Consider the following 21,052-nt stretch of genomic DNA (forward strand, 5'->3'; position numbering starts at 1 on the left):
TTTAAAAGATTATCTTTTTAAAATTGTCTTTGGATTGAAATACATTTTATTTACATTTCTTTTGCACTGCCATTTCAACAATAATATCATTCAAGAGACTTTGAGATGTTGTGATTTTTTGTTTAAAGGTTTGCATTGATATGTAGTTGTGTCTTAAAATGTTGTCTTGGTTATTCATCCATTTTTTTCTGCCCAGATAATCAGTGGAATTACTATATTCTTCATCACTATTCATTGTACCAGTATCAGTACTTTCAATATATTTTAAACTAATATTTACTGTAAATGTTGCATAATGAAGAACTTTCAAAGAGGGTTTTTTAAAAAATAATTACTAAGTGGGTTTAGTGCTCATTAAAGCAAGACCATATTACTGGCTTGATCCAACTGTAAGCAAAAGCAGATGGTATGTAGTCTATCACCTAGAGCTCTCCCAATCCATCTCAGTCTTGACTTACCGTATCTTATTATTCAAACCTGTGTCTTTCCTCTTGAATACTGACTGCCAATCACACCAGATAGTTTGGTGCTATGAACATGCTTTAACTTTCAACCTGAATAAAATCTGAAGCCAACTCTTCAGAGGCAGGCAGACTAGTCCTCATACCATCTAGCCTTCCAGAGAAATAAATTCAGATTAACTGCTTTATGCACAAAAGGTTGGTATCAGGCTTTCTGCTTTAGCTCACGTGATACAAACATGGATGTTGATATGCTTAAGTGTCATTTTTATTTGTGTTTCTCCAGAGTTGTCAGTGGGTCTCGAGATGCCACGCTGAGAGTTTGGGACATAGAGACAGGCCAATGTTTACATGTTCTGATGGGACATGTAGCTGCAGTCCGGTGTGTTCAGTATGATGGGAGGAGAGTTGTTAGTGGAGCATATGATTTTATGGTCAAAGTGTGGGATCCAGAAACCGAAACTTGTCTACACACACTGCAAGGTCATACTAATAGAGTCTATTCATTACAGGTAAGCAATTTGTATCCAGTGCTTTTAGATTAGACCACTTTATGGTTAAACTACTAAAATTGTGGCTATTTGCTTACTACAGATGCAGTCCTAGAAAATACATAGAGATTCAGGTTACCCTCTTTCAACGTCCCTTCTCCTGCTACTCTTGCCATTAATTTAGAATGGGAGACAAAATCATGGTTTAGGTCTCGTGAGAGCTGCCACAGTTCAAATTAATAAGATTTTATTTTTAAAAAATCATTGGTTTTTATTGTAAATTACTGCAAGGAATTTTTTTCTTTATGAATATTCTTATTTTCAGTGTCTCTGTTTTTCATAGCTCTTCAATTGCTGATCATGCTCAATTAACCAAAAGTAATGTTCCTTTTAAAATCTAAAAGTTCATGTATTATATTCTAGAATTTAAGTGTCAGAGAAGGATCTTAATGCTAAGGTATATGGGGAAGTGCTAGACTGGTTTAATGTGTACTGCAATAGCTAAAACATTCATGTGCTTTTTCATGTGGAACTTTTACAGCCATGAGAAAATGACTTCCTCCCCAAAAACCTATAGTGTTGATCTTTAAAATTAAACCAGGAGAGAGAGCTACAAAAGACAAGTAACTTTTGGCAGCTTTGTATGATTGAATTTTCCTTATTCTGATGTTTGTAAGATTTTGTCTGTCCTCCAGAAAATGCATTGATTGAAGCACAAGGACTTAGTTTGCATGTTGTCCCTTTCAGTATGTAGTTGTTGCTAAGCAGGAATCCAACACTTGTTATAAAAAGGAAAACAGTGATTTATATGTATGTATGTGTTTAATCACTTCACCTAGTTACAAAGTTGTGAACTACCAATAGGACTGGACCTAAGATTTTAATGGCTGTTAGTGAAGAGCTCTGATCAAGCTCCCTGCCTTCCTATGTTAGAGACCAGGTCTACATATGGATGGTTTTGTGTCATAGCTGTACCAGCCCAGTAAAGTATACCACCAAAGCATTCCTAGTGTGGACACTTTCTTTGGCATACTTATTCTATCCACATAACCTCACCCCCATTCCAACAGAAATGTAGTTTTACTGTAATAAGAGTCTGTACAAAGGGCTTTTACAAGCACAACTATATTTGCTATAAATCACACCCCATACCACATAGTAATGCAGCAAAAGTTTGTAGTTGGAGACCTGTTGTGGATCTTCCTTTTTACCTACCCTGAACCTTGCTGTTTCTCTGCAAAACTGAAACACAACTAAGTCTGAGAAGGCATTTAAGGATTCATTTTATGCTAGAGCTTGCTGGCACTACAATCATACAATATAGCAGATGGAGAACTTGGAATGGCACTTTGGCTGGTGAATGGGGGGTTGTTATGGAGTCTAATGCTCTATAAAGACCCAAAGCTAACAATGATCAAACTTTAAAAAAAATTAAATATAATTTAAAAAAAAGAAATTGCATCCTACACATCTGCTAGCCTGGGTTGTGGCAAAGGAAGTATGGCTCATAAATTGAGAGGCAAGAGGATTTCATAACTCACTTTTAGCATAGATTCTGTTTATTAGAAAACAACTGTTTCTTAACATGGAGCCAGAAAGACACTGTGACTCTAAAGAGGTTTGAATGTTCAGCTGTAATGTGGAGACCCCAGTTTAAGTCCCTATTCCCAATGACTATTTGTACAAAGTATAACTGTTTGAGAGCTTAGGTACAAACTCTAGGGGAGAGTTCATGGTTGTGAATCAAACAATGATGAATGTCTCATTAGTAGTCATATAAGTCCCTTTGAAAGACAGCGCTTAACCTGCACCCCTCTCAGCTTGCTAACTTTTTCTGTGCATAGTATTAGGAGCTTGGGTACCTATGTTACAGTGGTAGATTTCATGAGGCATCAGAGAATATATTATAATTAGACTTGCAATGCTGAGCCTATGTGAACCTAGCCCATAGATCAGTGGTCTCAAACTCACAACACCCAGGCCAGTCCCGGACAGAGAGATTGTGCAATCTGCCCTGGAACTTCTGGCAGGTTGTGGGAGGGAGAGTCTGTCTGTTACTGGCCCCCAGGCTCTGCCCCTTCCCGCCATTGCCCCACCTTCTGCCCCAGGGCATCCTATCACTCAGCCATGCAGTTTTGGGATCATTGAGGGTAGGAGGCTGGTGCTGTGTGGCAGCATTGTTTGCGCCCTCCCCACGGAGCCACTGAGAATGCGAGGGAGCATGAGCTGCTTCCCTGTGGTGCCTGGTGCCATGAGGGGAAGGGGCAGGAGCTGGTAACAGATAGCCCCATCCCATCACCTGGGCCTGCTGGGAGTCCCAGGCTGGATTGCATAATCACTCCGGCTGGGACTGGACCATGGGCCATGAGTTTGAGACCCCTGCTATATATGATAGTAGACTGGACTTCCTGCTAGAATGCACACACAAAATCCTAGTCCTTGTGGAAAAAGTGGTCAGGACTATTAACTTTTAGCACATTAAAATAGTGATGTGTTTAAAAATCTTTCAAAGGGTTTACATTCATATTCTTTTGAAATTGATGATTCAAGTTCAGTGTACTACCTGATCGCCTCTTGGCTTTGGCAAAGCGCTTGTTTTCACTTTTTGTTGTGAGACTAGATTGAGATAAATGTTACATAGAGTGAAGCTGTTGCTCTGATCAAATAAAATATTCCATACGGTTTTTAGATGATTAGGTTGACACTTAAGGCAGAAGATTCTTTAAAACTCTTTGCTGTTTGCTGTTGGCTTGATATCAAAAAGTCCTCAAATATGTTCTGTTCTGTTTGAGTGAATTTTTAGTAATGCATAGCACTATTCAAAGAGCGGGACAAGGTAAAGTGTCTATCAATACGTATTTTTCTTTTTAATCAAGATTAAGGTCTGTAGGTGTTGAACTGCAGAAATCAATAAGTCTTGTCCCCGTTATGAAATTGTAATGATTAACCATGAGCACATGTTGCTATGCTAAACATAAGTGTGGCCACTGAGTTCTAAGTTATATTTAACATTGTTAGTTAACATAATGTAATTTCCTAGCTTAGGGAATAGTGAAAGGTCTTATTTTGTGAAACTATGAATTAAATGCATGTAGCACACTTAATGTTTTTTCACAGTATGAATGCTAAGAGCTTAATACAATGGCATGTGTTTATTGTAGTTTGATGGCATCCATGTAGTGAGTGGATCTCTTGACACTTCAATCCGAGTTTGGGATGTGGAGACAGGAAACTGCATTCACACATTAACAGGCCATCAGTCATTAACAAGTGGAATGGAGCTCAAGGACAATATTCTTGTGTCTGGGAATGCAGATTCAACAGTCAAAATCTGGGATATCAAAACAGGACAATGTTTACAGACATTGCAAGGTGAGCTTACACTATCCAAATATAAGCACAGTCCTTCAAAATACTAAGAGGGCTGGTGCAAGATAGTGATTCAGTCCTAAATTTAATAATTCAGTGCTGTGTGCTACTGAAATAGTTAATGTAAAAGTACTTGTTATATCTGTTAAATCTGAGCATGTCTACTTCCCATATATTGCTAAAGGACAAATTAGCCCAGGGGAGAATGTTTCAATTTTATGTCAAGTCAAGCTGTGTTTAAATGTGCGGTCTTACTCAATGCACCAATCTGGAAAAGGGAAGAAATAACCTATATTCAAGGAAAACAACTGCAGATCATTTACTGCTCAAACATTGGTCATGGCATCTGTATTATCTTCTGTGTTTGGTGAAACTGTCTGTGAATTAAATCTTTTGTTTTTCTAATTTAATCTAAAATCATTTGCCTATTATGGAAAGACTGCTGTCTGATAGACTAATAAACCCAAAAAATATGTAGGAAACAGCATCTCAGAACAGCCAGTTAACTTAGTTATTTAGGTCACTCGGACATTTCAAAGCCTCCAGACTAATTGGGTTGGGAAGGCAGTGAACACTGTCTGTAACAATAAATCAAGAAAAATGAATGGAAAACATTTCCTGTATTTAAAAACAGGAGTGGGGGAGAAATTTGAGTTTTCATTATGACTGTTGCTGTGCTCACACACACACATTCACTTATTTGCCTAAGCAAGTCTTTTGTAATATCTTTTCCTGCCTTTTGCCTGCTAGCTGTGGTTCTGGGAGAAAATCCATTTCACAAAAAAGGATCCTCCACTGCTTAATCATACTTAATTATTGTACAAAACAAGCATTGAACTTTTAAAGGACAATTACTATAGGATGGCTTAAGGGAAAAAGGCATATAATAGAGTTTTGTTATTTGAGTTAATATTTAACAATGACTTCAACTGGAATTTTCTTGTTGGTGAGAGTTCTGTAACATTACATCAGAACGGATTTTAATTAGACTAACATTTTGGCAACAGCATCATTTCTTGCCATCAAGGTTTAGCAATTATTTAGGAATAAGCCCACCCTTTCTTCCCAAAGGGCCTGGGAGTGCCTTCTACTAGGTAAGTTCATTTTGATGAATCTCAGATGAGACTACACACACACCCTTTTTTTTTTTTTTTTTTTTTTTTAAACAACAACTAGGGATGTAAAAGGGTAACTATTGGAGGCTGGAGCAGCCTCCTGCCTGCCCCGGGCAGTGTGCTGGCAACAGATGGGATAATCTCATCTGGAGCAGCCTTTGTCCTCAGCAAGCCAGGGCACTCCGCAGGCAGGGACTGCTCCAGCTGGGTTGGAACGGCCCCTGCCCAGATTCCACTTAGTCCCTAACATTTAACTGGTTAACTTTTATTACATTCCTAGTAATAAAAGACATCTTGGAGGACAGGGAGATTTTTCAATGCCTGCGCTAATCCTTTGAAAACACAGAATAGGGTTCCTGTGTATGTTAAATATTTGGTTTAGTTGCATATGAATGTATCTAAATACGGTAACCCCTCATACTGATTTTTAACCACAAGCAAAATTCTTTTGGTTTTATTGTTTTAGGTCCCAACAAGCATCAGAGTGCTGTGACCTGTTTACAGTTCAACAAGAACTTTGTAATTACCAGCTCAGATGATGGAACAGTAAAACTTTGGGACTTGAAAACGGGTGAATTTATCCGAAATCTAGTCACATTGGAGAGTGGGGGAAGTGGAGGTGTCGTGTGGCGGATCAGAGCCTCCAACACAAAGCTAGTATGTGCAGTGGGAAGCCGAAATGGGACTGAGGAAACAAAGCTGCTGGTGTTGGACTTTGACGTGGATATGAAGTGAAGGGCAGAAAGATGAATTTGTCCAAATGCGTAGACGATGTTTCCCCTCCCTCCCCCACAAAAAGAAGAAAAAAAATCCCCTGCCCTTGGTGGTGCAGGATGTTGGCTTGGGGCAACAGATCCTAAAGACCTACAGACGATGAAGAAGGAGACTGTGAGATGACAAACTGTAACTGACAAGAGAGGCATTTGCTGTCTCATCACATAAAAAGCTTCACTTTTGACTGGGGCGGCTTTGCAAATATAAGACTTTCTAAATCAAACCAGGTGCAATTATTTCTTTATTTTCCTCTAAGTGCTCATTGAGCAGAATGGAGGTTAAAAAGTTGTTACAGTTCTTGCTAACCTGTTGTTTTATAACAAGAGATCTAGAAAGTGCTGCATAACATCCATTACTGGATGACTTTTAAAGTTGCAAGCTTCTGCAGCAACAACAAAGTCAAATCCTGGTGTGGAAAAGCTACGTTCTTACTGTGAATTGTTTTTGTACAGTTTTATCGGGGTTTTTTTTTTTGTTTTTTGCCAGCCATTGCCAATGTCAATCACAGTATTAGCCTCTGTTACTCTATTCACTGTTGCTTCCATCTACACTCTTCAATGCATATTGTTGCTCTGAGATGGCAAGTTGTCCTGGGTTCTGAGAGTCCTTGAATGGATTTAACTCATAATGCTGGTGCTAGAAGTAGGTCTTCAAGTATGGGATTGTTGTCCCACCCCTGTACTGTATTCCCAGTGGCCAAACTTATTTATATGCTGCTAAATGAAAGAAAGTAAAGCAAATTATTTCTTGTTTTTTAATTTTTTTTCTGCTGTGACGTTTTAGTCCCAGACTGAATTCCAAATTTGCTCTAGTTTGGTTACAGAAAAAGACTTTTTGCCACTGAAACTTGAGCCAACTGTGCCTCTAAGAGGCTGAGAGTTAAAAAGTTTCAGACAATTAAGAGTGAAGTTTGCTTGCAAGTAAAGAATTGAGTGTGTGTGCAAAGCTTATTTTCTTTTTTCTGGGCAAAAATTAAAACACATTCCTTGGAACAAAGCTGTTGCAGCCTGTTCTGTGGGGAAACTTTTTTCTTTGTGAGGGCTGTGGTGAATGGAATGAACATGCATAATAAAACTGACAAAAATTTTAAAAATATAAATACAAATAAAGTTGCTGGTCAGTCTTAGTGTTTTACAGTATTGAGAAAACAACTGTTACAGTTACTGCTGCAAGAAACTGACAGAGCAAAAACTATTATGTTTTTGTAATAAAGATGTACATGCAAACTTAAAACAAAAAGAGAAAGTCAAATGGTTTGCCTCATTCTCCAGAAGCCACAACTCAAGCTGAACTGTGAAAGTGGTTTAACACTGTATCCTAGGCGATCTTGTTTTTTCCTCCCCCATTTTTTTTGTTTTGTTTTATTTATAGTCTGATTTCAAACAATCAGATTCCAGTTGGTTAATTTTAGTTATGTAACAACCTGACATGATGGAGGAAAATGACCTTTAAAGGGATTGTGTCTATGGTTTGATTCACTTAGAAATTTTATTTTCTTATAACTTAAGTGCAATAAAATGTGTTTTTCATGTTAGCATGTCTTTTTCTTCCAATGGTTTCCTACTATACTAATATGCAATACTGAAGCCAATATGTGGACAAAATCTTGACTTACTGTACATATGCCAAATAGTCTGAGAGGGGGCAAGTTTCTCAATTGACTGAAAAGACAGCAGTGAATCAAAACCAAAATGCTGTCAAAGACTTATGTAACCAAATTCTACAGAAAAACTTACTCTCCCCCCCCCCCCCCCCAGAATGTGCAGGAACACACAGTCACCATGTGCATAAATCAGTGGTTTGAGTTTGTCATGGGGGCTTCTACAAACACAGGCATTAATCCAGAGGTATATTCTTAGTGATAGAAAGCTTAACATTTTTACACTGGTAGGAGTTATCAGTAAATCAAGAAGAAAGAAAATTACATGAGTAAGCTTTTTGTGGCTTTTACGTTTTTTTTTCTCCAAGCGTTTTCTTAATTGCATCTGAAATTGAAAAAGTCTAATCAGAATGAAATCTAATGTTTATTATTTGATTGAAATTCTGCAGAAGAGAATATACAGTATCAAATGAAAAGCAAGAAGCAGTAAAATCCACATCGGAATTTACAACTACACCAGGTCAGTAACATAAGTGAACTGTCCAAAGTAATATTCAAAAAGTCCTACCCAATCCAGTGTGTCCCAAGCAGTTCTATCAACTTGTTCAAAACAGAAAAGTCAACACAGATGAACTAATCAAAATATCAATTGCAGTGGAAACCTATCAAATGTTATATATTCTTCTAAAATCATGTGCATAAAACTAATACTGGGACTTTTCAGTTTAGAAAAGAGGAGACTAAGGGAGGATATGATAGAGATATATAAAATCATGAGTGGTGCGGAGAGGGTGAACAAAGAAAAGTTATTTATTAGTTCCCATAATAGAAGAACTAGAGGACACCAAATGAAATTAATGGGTAGCAGATTTAAAACTAATAAAAGAAAGTTCTTCTTCACATAGCGCATAGCCTGTGGAACTCCTTGCCAGAGGAGACTGTGAAGGCTAGGACTATAGCAGAGTTTAAAGAGAAGCTAAATAATTTCATGGAGGTTAGGTCCATAAAAGGCTATTAGCCAGGGGATAGAAATGGTGTCCCTGGCCTCTGTTTGTCACAGGCTGGAGATGGATGGCACGAGACAATGATCAAGTGATTTGTCTTCAGTCCACCCCCTCTAGGGCACCTGGTGCTGGCCATTGTCAGCAGACAGGCTACTAGGCTAGATGAATCTTTGGTCTGACCCAGTACGGCCATTCTTATGTTTTCTCATTCTAGCTTGTGAAATCAAAGGACTTCATATTTGACCTCACTGTGTGCGAGTATTTGGCTAAGCTACTAAAACTTAAAACTGGATACTAAATTCTAGCTTTTCAAAATTATCCAAATACTTTTGAGGCTCTAGCCTCTGTATACATGTAATTTATAAAACTGAGCACAAGTTCAACCTTTCCACTACATTTCTTCTACACTGATGCAATCATTGTAATAAATATTTTTTCTTGATCCTCATAGGGGTTTCCCCCCCTACAATGAAATACTTTGCTCCTAGACAAGCAAACAAAGGCTGTTATGGCTATGTGAGGTATTTATCCCTTTCACAACTGTTGTTCCTCTGCTCATACTGCACACCAGTCTATATTCTGTCAATAGTTTATATCCGAAATATTTAGTCAATGACATTTCTTAGATGCCTGCGAAGCTTCACCCTTATAGGCACCCTTCCTTTTTTCTCAGTTTACTGGTTTTAGGGATCATTTTTGACTGGTGGGGACAAGACACAAATGGTCTGTCCAATCAGAGACAAGAAAAATACCCACTGGCAATATTTACTCAAGGTCACTGTCAGTGTTCCCTCTAAGATTTTGCCATCCATGAGTGCCCTGAGTTTTGTCTTATGCACCAATATTGAGGTCATGTGTGCAAGTTCAGCTGTGTGCCACCACTGCACCCACCAGTTAATAACAAATACATATAAAAAAATAGATCTTTCCCAGTCACAAAGAATAAAAAGAGCTGTTAAATCAGCACTTTCACCCACACATCTTTATTATAATTAGGGATATTAAATTTTGATTAACTAACTAATCGAATAGTCAATAGGATTTCCTTTGACTATTTGATTAGCCAATAAGGACTAGTGCAGCGTTCTGCCTTTGAAATGCACAAGAGCACCAGTAGGGGCTCTTGTGTATTTCAAAGATTGAAACGCAGTGTGGAGCCAGGGGCCAGTGGGAAGTCACCTGCTGACCTCGGGCTCCATGCGGGCACTTCTGCTTTGAAATATAAAAAAGCCCCAGCAGGGATCCCGTTAGAACCCTTCTTCCCTCTCCCCTCCCCCCCCAGTCCCCGCTTGCTGCCGCCTCCTGATAGAGGCAGCAAGGGGGTCAGGGGAAGCGACTATTGTGTCGACTAGCCGATAAGCTTTTGCTTATCGGATACTAGATTAGTCGCTTACATCCCTAATTATGATGGCTGACCCAAAGTGCCAATGTATTGTCTTTGTCCCGCAATCTGCTTATTGACCATCCCATAACTGTGTGTGGTGACAAATGACATAACACGAAAGGCCTTACAGTCCTTCTGAAGAAAGTGGGGGCTTCTTGGCAAATGAGCCTGTAAATAATGAACTGTGATGGTTGCAGCAGGAACAGGAACAATCCTATTTAGACTGTTTAACTATAAAAAACTGAGTTAAGATCAGATAGCTGAGAGACAGAAGGAAAACATGGAACTAAACATTGCTAAAATACAGAAGTTATCAAAGCCCAGGCCAAAAGATCTGAGCTGGAAAAAACAACCAACCTTGGTCAAAGCTAAAATATAAAAACGAATGGCAGTTGAACTGTAAGCACTTAAATGGGTCATTTGTTCATAACATGTAATTTATACACCTCCACTCCCAACGGTATTTGAAAGTCTAAAATCATTTTAAAAACAAAAATATTCAAAACTGCAGCTAGTAAAAGGCAAGCCAAAAGTTTAAAATATTTAGTGCCTCTAAAGCAAGGGTCCTCAAAGTTAAAAAATAAAATAAAAAAACTTTAAAAAATGATATATATAAAATCAGCTTTTTAAAAATTCCACTAAAAATCCATTCAAATATTTTATTCAAGGTTGCGAAACTGACAGCTACTCTTTATCTGGCAGTGAGCATCTACTGACAACCTTAACTTTAGAGGGGTAGCTAAGTTAGTCTGTAACAGGAAAAACTTGACTAGTCTAGTAGCATCTTAAAGACTAACAAAACCTGTAGATGGTATCATGAGCTTTTGTGGGCACAACCCACTTCTTCAGGTGACTGGAGTGTTAGAAGTCCAGATCCAAGAATAAATAGGGGAAGGGAGTAGGGGTAGCAGAAAGCCTCTAGCTTCCATCCCAGACACATTTCTCAATCTGTTGTTTACAGCCAAGCCCTAAAATACAACCAGATTTTCTCTAATCTCACAGAGAGAAACACCTACAGGATCTATATAGAGCATTTTTAAAACTAAAATATCCACCCGGAGAAGTGAAAAAACACAGACAGAGCCAAAAGAGTACTCAGACACGAACTACTTCAAAACAGGCCCAAAAGTGAAAACAACAGAATTCAACTTCAACCCCTCCAACACATTATCAACAATCTTCCATCTATCCTGGAAAATGACCCTTCAATCTGAGGCCTTAGCGGACAGGCCAATCCTCATCTACAGATTACCCCCTAACCTCAAACGAATTATTTCCAGGAACCACGCAGCACACCTTCATCACACTCATCCAAGAACCCACCCCTGCAATCAGCCTCAGTGCCAACACTGCCCACACATCTACACTAGTAATTTCATCAATGGACCCCACCACATCAGAGGATCATTTAACTGCATATCCACTAATGTCATCTATGCCAGGAATGCCGCACTGCCATGTATATTGGCCAAACTGGACAGTTTCTACAAGAGAGAATTAATGGACACATCACATATCCGAAAAGCCAATACACAGAAACCTCTTGGACAACACTTTAATCTGCCTGGACACTCATTAATGAATCTCCAAGTCACTATGTTGTTTCAGGCCAATTCCACAAGGCAAATACACAGGGAAGGAGTGAAACTTAACTTCATTTACAAGTTTAATTCTTCTACAAATGGAATGAACAGGGACATCAGCTGGCTCGAACACTACCTTCCACATCCTAAAGACTCTACCAACCAACCATAACAATGGAGGTGCTAATTGTTCTTATCAGCCTCTTGTAACTACATGAACCATCTGCTGTCTCTCTCCTTTTTCCCCCCTCCATTTCTTCCCTCCTTTCCCCTTCCTTCATTTATTCTTGGATCTGGACTTTTAACACTCCAGTCACCTGAAGAAGTGGGTTGTGCCCACAAAAGCTCATGATACCATCTACATGTTTTGTTAGTCTTTAAGGTGCCTACTAGACTATTTGGGTTTTTTTTAAGTCTTAACTTTGTTAAACTCTTCAAGTGTCCAGATGCTTTCACAAAGTTTAACTTTTTTCCTTAAGTGATTAATATTAAACATAAAATAAGTGAAAATAAAAAGAGAAACCCCAAATAAACATCCTAAATCCCTTTGTCAATAAGGAAACTAAAACAATACAATTATTAAAATAAAAAATAATTATAGGTATTCCTATAAAATTTTTTAAAAAATACTTCTTAATCTTTTGAAAGCTCAAAAAAGGCCATCAGCTTGGTGGTTTAAAAACAAAAACCAACCTAGCATGCGAATGTGTGCGCGCGCGCACATACACACACACACACAATCAACAAAGCCCAACTATTGAACTAATTCAAAATTGGGATGTGAATGGTTAACTTCATTCTTACTGAATATGGTCAACCAGCGGGCTGCTCCAGCTCTGTGGGGCCTGGCATGCCACAGGCTGAGCCGCTCCAGCCTCCGATGATCAACTCCCACCACATCCAGGACACCGGAGGAGCAGCCGACTGCCACACAGCTCGGCCTCTGGTCCCAGCCGGGGCACCGGAGGAGCACTCCCAACGTGCCCCGCAGCTCCAGCCCTGAAGCTGGGGCTGCATGGTGGCTGCCCTGCTGCTCCTGGGGTGGGGCAGTTGCCCGCCACGCAGCCCTGCCCCAGAGCAGCTAAGCAGCCACTGTGTGGCTCTTATAAGGAGGTGGGCGGGCGGTAAATTTTTTATGCGGACCGGTGCATGTGAGCACCTTAGAGGGAATGCTGATTACTATATGAGCAACTTTATCAGTTCAATTATATTGTCCTTTCCTCCACCAATCAACTTCTAGTCAAAATACTCTTCTCACATCTATATACTGTACTAAACATTTTCAATATGGCCAGGTGCTCAGATCTAAGAAGTTTTAGAGGTCGATGCTTTATGATCCATAAGAGATCTATGTGAGACTGCCACTTCACATTAGAAATTAGATATACCTCAGTTTTGTCAAACATTTTACAACTTCATGCCTTGGTCACTGATTTCAGCTTATAAACACGACAAATAATTCTCACACAGATGGCTTTTCAAGAGCCTCATCTATTTATTATGGCAAACTAAAGTAATTAATAATTGAGCATTTCACTCTGGGATCTTACTTCCTGCTCAGTCTGTAAAACAGCAATTCTTCAAAGACAAGGAATTCATAACTGAGTGATCCTCCCTCCAACAATATCACATTAAGTGACCCCCCCCCCCTCCCTCCCAACAGTATCACCTCTGTCTTGTTCAGGTTCAGCTCTTTATCCAGGATCTGATGTCAACCAAGCACTACTCTTATCTTGGTAGTACTGGTATCATATGTAGTGAAGACTGGGTAGAACTGTGAGTCACCTACATATTGCTGGCTCTTGAGTCCATGTCATTTGACTACTTCATTAAGTGGCTGCATGTAAATGTGGAATAGGACTAGAGAGAGAACAGATCTTTGTGGGACTCCTAAAATGATCAGTTTAGTGGCAGATATGCAGTTTCCATCACTGCTCATTGGTTGCATCCCTCCAAAAAGGACAAACCATTTTAGCACATTCTACTGGACCTGTATTATTTCTTTTAGGGGTGACAGTAGTATCTTTTGACCAAAAATGTCAAATGCTGCAGAGACGTCTATTATAAAAATGGTGTCTGCCTTCTATCCATTTTTAGTAAGAGACCATCCATTTGCACTAATGAAGGTAATCTTGCATCCTGCACTGCATCTAAACCGTTCTGACTTTAGGATATTAGTTTCAATTAAATGAACTTGTAGTTGGCTAACAGGAATGGGACGCTGATCCTGAGAGGAAGTTGACTAATACGGACATATCCAGGATGGGTTTCTCCAGTGCTGTTTGGAGTCATGAGCAACTGGTGCCATTCTTTCATCAGACAGTAAACGTTGGCTTCGATTCCTTTAAGTTGTCCAGAACTTCCTGATGAGTGAATATTACTGAACTCTGGGAATGTAGGTGAGCTATTGGTTGACTGAAGTAGGGAGAGTGGACCAATGCTTTTTAAACAGATTTCCTATGTGTTTGTGATCTTTTCAATGAAGTAGAATCATAGTTCTTTGTTGCCACTCTATTCCCATGCAAGTATAATAAGCACTCAGGGTTGATGAAGTAGTTTGCCACCCTGGATATGTCCTTAAAATTGAATTTGGTAGCTTCAACTGAAGCTGATGGACTCTACGCAATCTCAACACATTCTTGGAGAAATGTTTTCTTTCAAGCCTTCATTCTCCATCACTGGTGCTTGAGTTTCTGACCACTCTCTTCAGCTGGCACTAGGGCTGTTAAAACAGTTGACCAAATAAATGCTAGCATGTATCTGGTTAACCACTTAACTTAGGGCCTGCCACATGGTCTGAGGTTTTGGGGCCCTGCCATGGCCATAGGCTCCTGCTGCCCAACCTGCCACTCCCTTCACAGCCAGGGCTGCTCCGGGTACCGATGGTTAACTGGTAAGCATGCCAAGAGTTTCACATCCCTATTTGGCACAGTGTGTTAGAAAATTAAAGAGATCAGTCCAAACAAATTGTATATTCTAATTCAGCATGTCCCTATTAGAATACAATGATATTTTACATTTAGTCTCCATTTTTGTCCCAAAGCAATTTTCAGTTTATATAAATGCACCCTGCTTGAACTGCCAGAGCAGCCTCCAGGATGGAAGGCTGCAGCCATCTGGCATAGAATGCAGCAAAAACATTGAATGAGAGAAGAGACTGTTAGCTGTTAGAAAAATGATCAGAGGCTCTAATGTCCACACAAAGCAAAAGAGCTCATTCTTGAAAATCCACAAATGCATAGAAATTATAGGGCAGTGCTACCTATAGTTGAACTCATGATTCTAGGGAGACTAATTTCTAACTTAGTTAAACTACTGAGTCCCCACTCCAACAGAGCCCAAACTTCCCTACCTGCTGTGTCCCCCCCTTCCCTCTTTCCTTTTTAATATTGCTTTTCTTTTCAGAAAATGCTTCTCCCATATAGTCCCCTTCCCAAAGCTTCCTTTTCTCTCAGGCTCTGTGCAAGGTAGTAGGCACAGAGTCATATTTGCTCTCCCTGCTGTGGCCTGTGCTTCTCCAACCTGCAGGAAACTAATAATAACAACAGTGCACCAAAAGCACCAGTTGGAAACAGAAAGAGCAATAGCATAGCACACAATAGGTGCTCCAAGGTCAAAGCAACCCTGAGGAAAAATTGGTGGGTGCTGAGTACCCATTGGTTGCCCAGTCAGCTCCCCAGTGCAGCTTTGCACCTCCCCCTCCTCCTCCGTGCCTTCTGCCTGTGTTTCAAGGCATTTGAGAGGTTCTGGGAGGCAAGGGGAAGATTGAGGATGCCGCACACTCAGGAGAGGGGGCAGAACTGGGTGGGAAGAGGCAGGGCAAGGGCCTTGTGGGAAGGGTTGAGTGGGAGTAGGCCTTGTGCAAAGCCAGGTTCAAGTATCCCCTGAAACTTTTGAAAGTTGGCATCTTTGAGCAATAGATTCAATCCTGTTTTCATTCCTCTTAACCACCTAGCATCTCTGACTGGGCACAACTAACCCATCCGCTTCATTATTCTGGGATTCCTGAAAGGCCGTTGCAACTTAAGAATACTGCAATGTTTAAAGCAGCTGTGAAAAGCTAAGAAAAAAATCTTGTGATGTACGAGGAAAACATTTTATAATGATTATGAATTGCCAAAGAAGGAAAAATGAAATCCACAAATACCTGGCTAGACAGCGATACAGCAGGAAAGGATTGGGAATTATTACGAATCAACATTGTGATGCTGTTGCAAAAAAGACAAATGCCTGGGATGTATTCATCGGTATGTAAAACATGGTAAGTAATTATTATGCTCTATTTGGCATTGGTGAGGCCTCATCTGGGCAATTGTGTCCAGATTTGGCACCTCACTTTAAGAGTCTAGAGGAGAGTTACAAAAATAAGAGGTCTAATCTGAAAATCTGACCTAGTAGGAAAGAGGTTGAAAGACATGACCATGCTTAGTTTACAAAGGAAAAGGCTGGGGAGGGGAAATAACAGTCTTCATATGTAAAGACCAGTGTGATTGTTATCCATGTCTAAGGACAGGATGTATAGGTTCAGTTGGCAGAAAGTGAGATTATGTTTAAATATTAAGAGAACCTAATTCCAAGGATGGTTAAGCACTGGAACAGGTTACCTAGGGAAGTTGCAGATTCCCTGTCCTTGGAGGTTTTTAAGAACAGGTTAGACAAACACCAGTCAGAGGTGGTCTTAGTAAACTTAACCCTATCTCAGCATAAGAGCATGGGATGCATGACCACCTGAAGTCCCTTCCAGCTCTACATTTCATAACTACCGTATTACTGAGCTGGTTTCTTCTAAACTTGGTTTGGTCCTTAGATGTTGGAGGAGTTAATGTGGAAATGTGTATATGCACAAATTGTTTGAGTGTAATACAGGGGCGGTCAGGAGTTTGCATCTGTGTAGAACTTAAAAACAATTAATTTTGTTCAGGTTCCAAACTGATTCACCTCTGGGCTGTGGCCAAATTTAGAAAAATTAATCCCATAAGAAATTAGGCTGAGAAAGATATGAGCAAGTAAGAAAGCCAGGATATGATTTAACTTGTACTTATAACAATAGTAGTCAATATTGCTCCATTACTAATATGCAGTGCAGCTGGGACACTGTGACTTGTCAGTGCGTATTAGGAATAACACATAAAACATATCTCAAGTAATCAAGTACACATTTCTTACTAATTGTTAACATGAAGTGACAGCATATGCAGTGTCAGCCCCAAAGCTAATGTATGCTGTGAATGCATATTAAGCATATTACCCTAAAGCCAGATATATTTTAACTGCTCTGTTGATATTGTATATGCAATTCAAGAGTGTTTTGGAACAACAAGCACAACTCCAAATTTTTTCTTGTAATACTATTAAAATAATGTAACTGAATTCAAAATTATAAATCAACGTAGAGCGACACAAACTGACAAAAGCAACAACATGGTGAATTAGATACGATGCACTTGTCCCAGCAAGATAAAAACAGTGAAAATACAAAATTATGCACTATAATGCATTTCTTGTTTGTCACATTCCTAATTCTATCCTCACAGTTGGCGTCATGATTTTGACTAAATCTGCTTGCCACAGAGGTGCATGTGTGTACAGTACTAACTTGATTTGTGCTGTACACATATAGCACAAGTATATATTTATACATCAAGAAAAATGAAAAATTTGCTTTTGTTGTCGCACTTTTCTGGGATCTCAGCTTCCACACTGGCTAAATGTGCTTTGTGTGCATGCGAATGGTTACAACAGTAGCACTGCAAGGCTCTTTTTTTCCCCCCGGCCTTGAAGTGAAAGAGGACATATCAATCAGTCAGTACGGCTGCTTATCCTTGCTAAGCTGAAGAATCATGACATCGATGAAAATAAATTAGAATTAAATCAGACACAGAGTCAAAGTCCAAGCAGTCTGACATGACATGACTAGCACTACTGGCTGTTTATATCTTTAATGCCTGAGGTGTAGAATCTTTCCCCACTAACAGGACAATGGGTATTTAAGGCTAGTTAATATCAAAATCCAGAGGAAGTTTACATAACAGTGAATAGTATATACTCTTTTTCTACAGATGCAGGAAGCACAGAAGAGAAAGAAAAACCCTCAGCGTTTTAGTGAATCTTGGGACAAAATTCTTTATCTGGTGCCAGTATCTTATTTTCTGCTTTGTTCACCTCCCTCTTGGAAAATCCAAATGAGGCTGATTTATTATACAGGGCAATGCAGACAAATTGTCCTCATGGGGGAGAGAGAGTAGTTCCTTTAATCTTCGACTCTCCAAACAAATTATCATTTCTACTGGATCCATTTATATACAGTAACTCATCTTACATTTTCTTCCTCGCAGACAAAAAACCATCAGTGTGTGTGGCCGTGACCAGCATTGGCAGAAATGCCACAAATCCCTTTTCACTAAACTTCACGGGGTCAGAGTGGAAGAAACATCAACTCCTTAACAGATTACAATAAAAGCCTGTTTCTCCCTAGTTCTACTCTAAGATCATTGTTATCTGTAAAACTGAACACTGTAGAGACTACCTTACACTCTATATACCATATATGAGCTTAGCAATGCATAGACCTCATGCACTGATTCTATCAACAGACAATAGCATTACCACCTGTCTTTCCCACCCCACCTTACCCCCACTTTATTTCTTCACACTGATCGCAAAACTAATCTAGGTAATCAAAAGCAGTACAGCTACAAGTAATGATTTCTCACTCTGGAAGCTGAAGTCTGTCTTGGCATACACATTTTTGGGGTGTCCAGAGATTGGGAATGGAGATGTAGAAAGGACCAGTCATGAACGTTAACATTTTTGTGACTAATGAAAAGGACACTTTGCAGCTTGTGTTTAGTCATCTCTTAAAGTGATTTGCATGCTTCTAAGAGCCACTCCACTTTAGAAGTTTGTTATAGACTGTAGAGTGTCTTTTGAAATTAGTGTTTAGTAGTAAGAGCATTTGTCTGCCTAAGTATTCAATCTCACAGGCCCTTGGATATTTTAGCATCTGATGTGCACTTAACTGAGCAGCTGAGTGTTGAAACAACTGATATGGAGGAATGGATAATTAGTCTACAGGAGGCCATCCAGTTTTGATTATACTGCACTAAGGTTAAAGACCAGATTACTCCTTAGAATTCAAATCTGGTACTAAAGGAATTTATAGAGCTCTACCCAAGCTACTAAGTCTCAGTTTTACTGCAAACAATGTACACTCAAAATGAAGTAAAAATTAAACATGAAGAATACATTAAAAGTTTACTTTTCTTGTTTGGTTTCCCTTCCATTTTATCTTTTACTGAAGACCAATTTTGCCAGTAAATAAATACAAACCATTTGTAATTTAAGCCAAATTGCTAATACAGCATTCTTTGCAGAAGATGACCCTATATTGCAATTCTTTAACAAAACGGATCTGGGAAAAGGCACTGCTTATGGTACTGAAAACTCAGCCTCAGTGCAAGTTACATACAATGCTTCTTATAACACAGTCTGCTGGGAGCTTACTTCTTTTCCCCCCAAATGTCATTTGCTACATTTGTGTTCAGGGATTTGCCTGGAATGGGTGAGCAGAGAGTGGTTTGGTTCCTTGCCTATGTTGTAGGAGATCCTGGTTCAAATCCTCCAGCTGCCTGATCAACAGAGATTTACACAGGCCTGGCCTTAGGGTAAGGCAGCTGCCTTCAGCTCTGTGATGCCCATGTCTGCCTGCCTGGCTGCTTACCTGTTGCCCTGGTTGGGCGCTGTAGGGTACAGTGTGCTGCCTTGAGCCCTGGATTTGCACAGGGATTTCCTGTCTCTTAGGTGGTCATTCTTTGCACTTGCCATCCTTGTCCAAACCCCCTCTCTTTCTCAAGAGTCCCTTGTCTTCATGCGATGCGGTGGTGATTTATACAAGGATTGCTCACTAGTGAAACTCTTGCCAGGAGGTGGGAGCCCCCAGTTCACACCCCTCAAAAGAGCAGGGGAGAGCCCTCATATCTGTCACAACCTGGGCCTGCTTATCCTGATCATGGTGGACAATGAGACTGGCCAAATTCTCATTTCATATTTACTGAACATGGCCAGCCATCAACAGAAGAGGCTGAAGGAGCTCTGACCACCCGCTAGCCCAGCACTTAGGCCATTCATTTCAGAAGTAAGAGATCAATTAGTCAATAGGGCCCCTCTGCCTTAGAAACACCCGGGGGAGCATAGAACCAACAGGGGACTGTTGCTACACTTCAAAGTGGCAGCCCACGTAGAGACCAAGGTCAGCTGGGGACCCCCCCACTAACCCCGGGCTCCATGCAGCGCTGCGCTTTGAAATGCTGCATGCAGCCTGGGAACACCCCCGCTGGCCCAGGGCTGCATGCGGTGTTTCAAAGCAGGAGTGCCACATGGAGCCTAGGATCTGGCCAGCATGGTAGCACTTTAAAGACTAACAAAAAATGTAGATAGTATCATGAGCTTTCGTGGGAACAGCCCACTTCTTCAGATGACCGGAGTGTTGGATGTCCAGAACTAAAATAAATAGGGGAGGAGGGGAAGGAAAAAAATGGGAGAGGGGGGAACAAGAAGAGGTAGTAGGTATAAAAATATCAAGGAGAAAGCCGAACTGGAATGTAACAGGAAAACAAATAGTCATAGCACCTAAAGAGGTTAGTCAAAAGAGGCAGATAAGAATCATTAGTAGGCAATAGAGAAGAAGAGTACTGACACCAGATACTATACAGACAAAGATTTACTGGCACCTTCATTGTTTGGTAGGTTGATAATGTCCCAGCCATCCAGTATCTTTATTTAATCCATTAGCATGAGTATCAAACTTGTGAATGAACTGTAGTTCCAGTCCTTCCCTGTGTATTTGGCTTGTGGAACTGGTCTGTAACAAAACAGCCACTTGAAGATCTGTTAATGAATGCCCAGGTAGATTGAAGTATTTCCCAACAGGTTTTTATATGTTCTCTTTACGGATATCTGATGTGTGTCTATTAATTCTTTCTTGTAGGGACTGTCCAGTTTATCCAATATATATTGCAGTGGGGCATTGCTGGCATAGATTACATTCTTGGATGTGCAGTTAAATGAACCTCTGATTTGGTGGCTTAGGTAGTTGGCTCCAGTAATGAAATCATTTGTATAGCTATGTGGGCAGAGTTGGCATGGGGGCTGATTGCAGGGCTGGGTTCCTGGATGTTTATGATGTAGCTGTGTAGCATGGTTACTGGAGAGAATTTCTTTCAGGTTGGAGGGTTGCCTGTAAGCGAGAATAGGCCTTTCCCCCAAGGCCTCT

The 21,052-nt window shown here is 40.1% G+C and overlaps 1 protein-coding gene and 1 long non-coding RNA gene across 12 annotated transcripts in view; one reads left to right on the plus strand and one right to left on the minus strand.

Annotated features, from left to right (window-relative positions):
• Positions 1 to 6,968, plus strand: part of FBXW7 (F-box and WD repeat domain containing 7) — a 292,479-nt gene extending 285,511 nt beyond the window's left edge. For all 11 annotated transcript variants that reach the window (XM_075930055.2, XM_075930052.2, XM_089777970.1 and 8 more), the window contains 3 exons: positions 748 to 973; positions 4,114 to 4,324; positions 5,903 to 6,968. In XM_075930055.2, coding sequence (XP_075786170.1) covers positions 748 to 973; positions 4,114 to 4,324; positions 5,903 to 6,171 — 706 coding nt within the window. In that variant the 3' untranslated portion in view covers positions 6,172 to 6,968. The remainder of the gene's footprint in view (positions 1 to 747; positions 974 to 4,113; positions 4,325 to 5,902) is intronic.
• LOC142829601 (uncharacterized) overlaps positions 1 to 21,052 on the minus strand; it is a 77,747-nt gene that overhangs the window by 16,843 nt on the left and 39,852 nt on the right. The gene's annotated exons all lie outside the window — the stretch shown is intronic.

Source organism: Pelodiscus sinensis, chromosome 4 (assembly GCF_052426305.1).
Source record: "Pelodiscus sinensis isolate ZL-2025 chromosome 4, ASM5242630v1, whole genome shotgun sequence".
Taxonomy (NCBI): domain Eukaryota; kingdom Metazoa; phylum Chordata; order Testudines; family Trionychidae; genus Pelodiscus; species Pelodiscus sinensis.